The sequence below is a fragment of the Electrophorus electricus genome, chromosome 3 (assembly GCF_013358815.1).
Source record: "Electrophorus electricus isolate fEleEle1 chromosome 3, fEleEle1.pri, whole genome shotgun sequence".
Lineage (NCBI taxonomy): Eukaryota > Metazoa > Chordata > Actinopteri > Gymnotiformes > Gymnotidae > Electrophorus > Electrophorus electricus.
Window position 1 is genome coordinate 23,493,405 of NC_049537.1, and position 9,028 is coordinate 23,502,432.

Consider the following 9,028-nt stretch of genomic DNA (forward strand, 5'->3'; position numbering starts at 1 on the left):
TTCCTGCTTGGCTGCTTTTCCCCCAGAATCTCATTAGCAGTACTGGACCTCCAGCTCAAACACAAGAAATTATGATTTTATGTAAATTTGCGCTGTGTGTGTGTGTGTGTGTGTGTGTGTGTGTGTAGGTAGTCTCAGCACCTAGTCTCATCTGGTGCTGAGACTAGCAGTCATCTGTGTTTCACCAGGTAATGATGGCTGTGCTGTGGGAAATACAGCACTAGGGGGAGTTATTCAGCTGTTACAGATTCTCTTTCCTTGAAGTTATATTTGTTGGCATGAAGTATCAGGCATGGCCCATACTATGGAATGATGTCCAGTCAGAATCTTTTGATCTTGTCTTAAAATACATAAAATGTACATATGTTAAATAATTTGTATATTTGTTTAAATAAAATAAAATATTTTTTCTAGATATGTATAGGGAGTAATTGATGGCACAGATGATGAAGGACCTCTGTCCAAAATGTCAGTTTTTCCCTAGAAACCATGTGTGTGCATTTTTTACTACCTATATTAATGTCATTCAAATGCCTTTTCAACAGGTGGGTCTTCAGTTTGCATCTGAAACAAGCAAGGGACTTAGCAATAAGGACAGACAATGGAAGTATATTCCACTACTGGAGTGCTAGTACAGAGACATCTTGAGGCATGTCTTCCCTGTTCTTTGAGGGATTCAAGTCCAGCTGTGTTTGAGGCAGAACGGGAACAGAACATTTACATAGTTGGGGCAGGGCCATTTTTGCCCTTGTAGACAGGCATGGGGTTTTATATCTGATGGCGACAAATATAGGAAGCCAGTGAAGTGATTGGATTGGATTAATGTGGGCAATGGTAGCTCAGTAGTTAAGGTACTTGACTTGTAATTGTAAGGTTGCTGGTTCTGCCAAGTTGCCACTGTTGGGCCCCTGTTGGGCCACTTTGTGTCAGTTAATCATTATGTATTAGTTTCAAGGAAAGCACTGAATGGAGATTACCTCAAGAAATACAAAAGACTATAATTTGCCTTTAGTTGACCTAATGAATCCCAAATAGCACAAAATGGATAATAATAATTTATGTCAGTTCTATTCCTGCCATGCTGGAGCATAGTTCTGTCTTACCTGTTTTCATATCTGCTTCTTACAATGAATCAGCTACACAGAACAGAAATCTGAAGTGATCCTCCTTGGATTGGTTGTCCCTGCTCTTAGGGTTGGTCAGAAATGACTGTAAAGATTTACATGACCTCAAAGCCCAAGATGTTTTACTATGCATTTTCAGAGGACATTATTCCAACAACCAAGCATTGGAAAATAGATTACTGTCTTTTGACATTTTTTTTGTACTGTTTTCATTATTTTTAATGTACATACTACATTTTGGATCACACTTTATTTATTTACCAGAATTCAGAAAGGTTAATCATGAAGTGAAAATGCATAAGTGCATCATGATTCATCAATGTCAAAGTGCAGACTTAAGTGCACAGATGCAGGAATGTACAAATTAAAATACTTTATAATAATATTCAGTTAAGTATGCATTATTTTTAGCCAAAAATAAAATCCCAGGCCTAGATCCAAATGTAAAGTCTATTCCATTCATAAAGATTAGTGTGTGTTTTTTTATTCCACTAGAATGAAGTGTAACAAGTAACATTTCTAGATTAATGGTATTTTTAAAATAATTCTAAGTGGTGACTAAATCCCTGAATCTATTCAAATTCAACCATATCTGAGATTTTATCGTGCACTGAATTGTTATAAATAACTGTAAGTGAATCGAATGATCATGAGGTCAAAGACTTACACTCCTGGATGATAAACTATGAAACATAGTTTCAAACATACTATGACAGAACTTTACTTAAACAAATGTGAGTAAATATATTACTTGTGCCACTTATATCTGCAGTGAATGGGTAAGACTAGTTAGGAGAATCCAGATGATCTTAGTCTACTGAAACTGTGATTGTTTACCTCTATCAAGAGTGTGATTGTCATTAGACAGACTATGCAGGGTTGAGTAGTCCTGTACACGCGCAGTTCTCTTCACATGGGTAATTAGTAGAACATCAGTCCTAAACATTGTTGCAAGAAATCCTGCGACTGGCCAAACGCACATAGATGAAATGCCAGGCATATCCAGCCCTGCATGTTTTCGTTCTTAAATAAAGAACGGGACTAGCTATTCTCTTCAACTAATTCTCAAGTTTGCATATTTATTTTTGAATGAATTAGAAATGATTGCATCAGCAATTATTGCATTTGGAGGGATTTAGGAATCACATCTAGATTATAGTAGGTTGTAAGACTTTTTTGTTAGTGTTATATAACAGTTAGATAACCTAGAGGGTTTAAAATTCCAGAATAGGATGAAGCTTTCTTTCTTTTCTGATCTTTTCTTTGGTGCTGTCTACAGTTCCTTTCCCAAGTGTTATACTACATCATTTCTTTTGTATTACCACTTTGAATAGTATTTGGTCTGGGTTATGTATACCGTAGTAGTCCTGTTGTCTGCAAGTCTGGTCTTTATGTTTAATGTCTTTATGAAGTTTTGTATTTGTATGTATACTGCGGCACATAGCAGCTAGTGTAATAAAATTGGGTTTTCTCTATATCTGCAGCATCAGTTAGGTTCATTTCACATCACATCCAGCATCACTACTGTCTCTGCTCCTCCCCTTTACAAATGAGCATACACCCCCAGCAGGGAAATAACAGCAAATAAAGTGAATGAAGCTTAAGGAAGTGAAACCTGTTTGCACAGCAGATAAAAAGCCCTCTCTCTGAAACATCCAATTTCTCTGAAACTTTGCATACTACTCTTCAATTTTTACATCTCTTTATACATATTATTTACACTTGTATGTGTCCATTTGGAAAACAGTCACTGTTCAGATCTCATTTCCTGTATGAAAAGCAATATTTTGTAATTGTTACAATTGTTACAGCTTTTTGATACCAATATAAAAGGCATTCTTCAAAACAAGAATGAACATAAAGTGAAAGAGTGAATTTTTATTAATACAAATACTTTAAACAAGCATTCATTGAATAATAACAAAAGGTTATACACCATATCACTAGGCTGGGCCCGTGAACTTGCCAAAAAAGAGAATGCTCTTGGTGGTGTTGTGTCTGATGAAGAACAGAAAGGGGTGGTCTGCCTTGAAGTTCTCCTCTCTGAACATGCAGAAACTCACAATGCCTGCTGTGGCTGCAGCTGCCTCTGTGCCTTCCTCATTCACCTCCACAAAGGCTTTGTGGGCCACTGCAGACAGAAAAAGACCCGCAGTGCTGCTCATGCCTGTCAGATCTGCAGAATTGCACTGGAACAAAGAGACCATGCCCATCTTAGTTAACGTGTTCTTCAGAGAACTTTCCTCCTCCAGCTTGAATTTTGGGAGGTGGACATTAATGTCTGTCCCTGCGTCCATGTTGGCTGGATTGGTCCATTCGAGCAGCTTATCCACTGTCAGTTCACTCTCCAGCTGTTAAGAAACATAAATATGGTTACAGTCAAGAACTACTGACATTATAATGGTACAATTCTAGTATTAGAAAAATGTTTTATGCATTTAAGGCACTGAAACAAGTGTTGACAGGATCTTGGAAGAGGACACAGAGGATGGCTGTGTACAGATAAGCTACCAAAGAGAGTACAAATTGTCAGTATTACACTTCAGTCTGTTGGGCAGATCACATGCCCCACCCACATCCCTAGAAGTGCTTCGCTGTTTGTAACCTGATTACTAACAACCAGCAGTATACAATTTATTGAGAATTACAGAGGTCTTGCATGCTGATCTTATGAACCAAAATCATAGGATATTACCCAGTGAGAGCTACTTGTAAATGACTACTTTTATGATGAAATTGGGATAGTAAATTACTGAAGTAGTTTGTGCAGACCTTCTGCAGTGGGTCAGAACCATCCCCAGCCTCCTCAGGGAGAAGCACCAGCATGCTCAGTTCCTCCTGCACATACGGCAACTCCAGAACCCGCAGGCGGTACTCAGGGATGTAGTTGAAGGGGAACTTCTTTTTCTGATACATCATCTCTACAGGTCTCTTCTCATTCTACATATCCCAGACACAGATTAGTGTAATAAAGACAGCTGGTGTATAATTCCAATTAGGAGAGATAGTGATTGTTTTTTTGTTTTTTTTTTAGATTACATAAATTATTTGCACTTATGTAACAAACATTAATTATATTCAGTAAATCTTCTGATTGCTCTCCATTATTTAAGATGACTCTGGAAACTTTAGCTTTGTCTATGCAGCTGTAATACTGGTGCTATTAGGTGTCTGTTTTATGTAAGCCCCACCTTATTTATCTGAAAGGGCATTTCTGTGGTGTCTTGAGCATTAAATCTTTGCAACCAATTGCCTTTAAAGTAGATAGCATTCACAAGGGCAAGACGTGTCATTCCAGTGACCATCCCTGGCTTCAGAAGATCTTTGATTTTACCTGCGAAACAAGACAAGGGCAAAATTTGACCCAAGTAAGGTCTGGTGCACATGCCTTTTGTATGGCGTGCTTCTTATTTTTTGAGAAGTGATGTATATGGCTAAAAGGGTTCTGCAATTACTCTCAGTCTGCTCTTCTACCCAGTGGTTGATGAGCTGCCGTGACTCCTCTGATGATCCAATGAAGTCAACTGCCTGCAGCTCAGCTTGATAGAACTTCTGAGTGGAGTCCAAAAAGTCCTGCAACAAATTACACCACACACTGAGGACACACATTTCACATGCCTAAAGAACATTACACCACATGAGTAAAAATATCTGCACTTTTATACATTCTGCAGATATATAGGAGTACACATCTGAGCACTTTATTTAAGTTCTAACTACATAAATATGCAATATATAACCTGAAACCCATAGCAATTGCTATTACACCAATAAGCCTTCGGGATATATGACATTCATTTAAAGAATAATCATAGATTCTGATCATGATTTGTGGAAGAAAGCAAATTTAAATGAAAAAAGGCATGCAACAGGCTTACATGTAAGAAACTAAAGGTTTTCTCTCCAAAGAGTCTGTTGGCCAGCCTGAGGATGTAGGAGGCTTTAGGACTGTTGATGGAAGAGTTGAGAGCTTTGAAATGGGTGTGAACATCAGGGACAGAACTGAAGGACATGACCTGCAAACAGCAACAGAATCATAAACATTCCTCCGTTTATACACATTAGCTTCAAACATAAAACTGGTGTAAGCAATTTTAACCATCTTGTCAACTGCCATTGGACTTCCCTTCAATCCCACTTCCTTCAGCCAACGTTTTACCAAAGCCATCCACCACAAAAAACATGTTTAACCCACCCTTCAACATGCTATATGTGCAAAATATTTGACAAGGAAAAAACCTGTTTTAGTTACTGATTACAGAACCAAGAGTAGTCACAGAAGTGGGGCATTTGTTTTAGTGATAGCCATCATTATATAAAAACAGTTTAGCTGTTCTTCTTAAAATAATTGCTTACATCACCTTTGAGCAGTCACAAATTCATTGGAATGTTTACAAGGCATTGACAAAGAATGCTATTTTAAGGCTGGTTTTCTTACATGTTTAACATCTTTCAAGAAAATGTGTCTAACAGCACACACATAGTTCACACAGTGTATCGATAGGTGCGGCCCTCTGTCAAGATCCCTGGGCTTGCCCTGACAATGTTAACATTGCTTAAGTCTAAAGTTCATTGTTATGTTATAAATATGACAAAGAATTTAGATATGGATCTACATGCTTCCTATTGAGCTGTCTAAACCATGGTCTGCATGTTTCTGAGATTAACATTATCCTAGTGCAACATCTATTACCTTAGCCATTTCTTCAGCAGTGTTCCCTCGTGCACCTAGGTAGACCATACTAAGTGCTGCGCTGATACTCAGCGGTGAGAAGAAGATGTTTCCACTAGGTTTGTCCTTATTCAAAGCGTGGTACAAGTCCAGAGCGAAGGTGTTGTTAGCGTGACTCAGATTGTCCATGGTTGATACTGATCAATTATAAATTTAATAAACAAAAATGATTAATTAGATGATGTGACGTCTGTATGCAGTACCTAGATACTAGATCAAAATCTGTTTACTGTGATTCTATAACAATGAAACTTAACTTTTGCATGATCCAAACAACAGTTCATACATCACGAGGTGACTGCAAGGACAGCAACTTCAGTGCAAGATGCAAAAAACATTTGCCCACAACTCCTGTGTACACGTAGGCCTATGACTTAAATAATGATAATTTGGTACACCTACTCTCTAGCTGTGCACTTGTCTATGTTTTTGTTAATTTATATGTTCTCAGAACTTGATTTTTTTTGTTCGTTTCTATGTTGTTGATCATAAACAAGACAATTGGGTTTTTTTGTTTTTTTTTTCTGCACAGCTTTGCTATGGTTCCAGTAGCTTCTTTTATGAAGGATGTGTTTTGAAAACTGGGCAGGTAATACTTGGATGTTTTGGGTATGTGGATAAATGCATATCACTATGCTGTATTCATAAGTACTCGCATAAACAGCGTTAAACATTTATTTACAGTTTAAAGGCAGGCTAAGTTATAATTCAGTGTATTTTCCACAGGTTCTTCTGACTGGAAGGCCGCATAATTTTTTTTCATAACTGTTAAGTAACAGGGCATCGGATATCACATTTGAAAAATCACCTTTTTATTACTTTTTAAACGTTGTTTCTAAGCTTTCACTTAAGCTACTAGCAGCTGTGATCTCACGAATAAAGCAAAATGTTCAAAATCAAACAACACCTTTCATACATAAAAATACAGATAAAATATAACAAAAATACAGCTCTACGTTTCGAGGAAAATGTAGTGTACGCACATCGTTTACCAATGGTACAGTGTAAATCAACTTTATTAAAAAACATGTTTTATACTAAAACATTGATCTAAAGAAAATGCATAACCGAATCATACCTATAAACGACGTTCGCACTGCGATCGGCTTCCGCTCTTCCTGGTGGGTGGTGGACAGTGAATATGAACGGCCGCTTTAAAGCCAAAGCGCGTCACTTCATGTCAGAGTGGTAAAGGGGTTCACTTCTGAACCAATAAACTCCGCGTGACTAACTGAATAGCCAACCAACGTTGTGGAGGTTAAAGTCAGCTAACATACGTCGTCATTTTTTTAAAAAATATGAATTTACTTACGGGGCGTTTTAACTAAAATCCTCCTCATGTAAGATGACTAAGCGAAAGTTTAAAATAAAAACCATTGGTGACTTTTAAGTAGGTCTGCACGCTACATTTTTTTCTCTCTGACTGCTGCTTAGCGCGGATTTAAGAGGGGTGAGGGCGAAGCTAACCGGCTTCATTTAAACGATAAAGAGCTAGAATAACTGATAGTACGACGCGGGTTACAACTTGATTAACCAGTTGAGTCAGGTTTTCCTAATCAAATCCTGTGCGCGTTTAGGCGTATCTCAGTCAAACTATCATAAAATGTTGTGCAATTAAGTGAGCCAGGTGTATATTTCACATCTAAACAGCAAACCATCATGAATTGCTTTGAATAGCCGAATACAAATCCATAATCAGAATAGTAATGCTGCAGTGGCTCGTGAAAATGGGTGACCTAACAAACACTGTTTTCCAATTTATATAAAGCAACTCTTGAAGTGAAATTATAAGCAACAAATTGTTCTGCAATCCCACTAAAGTGAAACTATTACACAAATATTGCAGAAGCATCCCAACCAACAGAGAACTCATTTAAATTTAAATCTTTATCGTTTTTCTTTCAAATCCAAACTTCTCAATGATTTACAATCCCGCATTAAGTACTTGGTGAAATCGATTCGGAAGTCCAGGATGTAATTCTGGATGTGGGATCATCATGTACTGCTTGGAGGCATATCTTAACAATGCAGCCTATCAGGTTGACCTATAATTCAGATATGAGAGACACATACAAATACGTTTTTTTCTTTTGTTAAAATGCAGAACCATGTACAATGGTGGTAAACAATTATTTCAAGCTCTACATGGTGTATCTACGTGGTTGTATAAATTTGACTTCCTGAAAACTTGAGCGGACCCAGACCTTTTTGGTTCAGTGCAGGTAATCAGGCACATGTGCTCATATGCTCATATGTGTGTGTAAAGAAAACATTTTAAAAAAATCATAGTTTGCTGTATCTAAGTTTTGTTTGAGTTCTGTTTGTTGCTAGTAGGTGTTTTATTAAGTGTTCATAGACTACCTGAAGATCAATTTATATGCACTTATTTCGTATTAATATAGTAGGTATCATGCTCTCATAAATATCTCTTTATTGGGATGTTTTCAGACTATTACAGAAATTGCAACAGGAAATCCTAATAAAGACTGACATCTGATTATCAAAACACAACTATAACTGTTTAAGATATAATGTGCTGTGTCAGCTACTTCTGCCAGCTACTTCTGATACTGAATTTTTGCTTAGTAGTTATGCATTGTTGTAGGTAGGTGCCAGTTACAAGGTATAGTGAAACAATATAGATACTCTGTAGTACAGTAAGAGCTGTACTTCTGTGAGAGGCACTGGCAATGTAATCATCTTTTTTTTTCTCAATTGCTTAGACATAACTTATGAAAGAGAATTCAAACTACTCACACTTTATCCAAACTATTCACATTTTATCCAAATTATTCACACTTTCTCCTTTTTCTGAATCAAGACATTTCAGCCCCCAGAATACACGAAGAATGCACTATCATCAAATACATTGTTCTCATGAGACACCTGTTTCTTCGATGTACTTATCCATGTATATCTGATCCTCCACATATTAAACTGATTCTGTGATGACAAACTGGTGAAAGGGTATAAATATTGTGTTATATTACATTACTATACTGTGCTGTAACATGGTGTTATTCTGTGACTTTATATATATTTTTTATTCTTCACTAAATAATAATTTGTTTCTGCACTCGCTTCTCTAAAGGCAGGAGCTAACTGTTAATGCATAATATAGTTTTAAATATTTTTGGCACCACTTCCCTTAAAAAAGATGTCCACTATTTGG

The 9,028-nt window shown here is 37.0% G+C and overlaps 1 protein-coding gene across 1 annotated transcript; it reads right to left on the bottom strand.

Annotated features, from left to right (window-relative positions):
- Positions 1 to 2,982: 2,982 nt before the first annotated feature.
- Positions 2,983 to 7,043, bottom strand: LOC118241079 (leukocyte elastase inhibitor-like). Its single transcript, XM_035524790.1, has 7 exons — positions 6,935 to 7,043; positions 5,818 to 5,993; positions 5,003 to 5,140; positions 4,580 to 4,697; positions 4,316 to 4,458; positions 3,897 to 4,064; positions 2,983 to 3,475 (listed from the first exon to the last, which is right to left on the bottom strand). Exons 2-7 carry the CDS (start codon positions 5,983 to 5,985, stop codon positions 3,068 to 3,070), a joined length of 1,143 nt encoding a protein of 380 aa, XP_035380683.1. The 5' UTR covers positions 5,986 to 5,993; positions 6,935 to 7,043; the 3' UTR covers positions 2,983 to 3,067.
- Positions 7,044 to 9,028: the final 1,985 nt, after the last annotated feature.

Coding starts and splice junctions, on each gene's coding strand:
- LOC118241079 (XM_035524790.1), bottom strand. CDS start 5,985: ATGGACAATCTGAGTCACGCTAACAACACCTTCGCTCTGGACTTGTAC. Junction 5,141..5,817: donor CTGCTGAAGAAATGGCTAAG/GTAATAGATGTT, acceptor TGCTGTTTGCAG/GTCATGTCCTTCAGTTCTGT. Junction 3,476..3,896: donor GTTCTGACCCACTGCAGAAG/GTCTGCACAAAC, acceptor GTTTCTTAACAG/CTGGAGAGTGAACTGACAGT.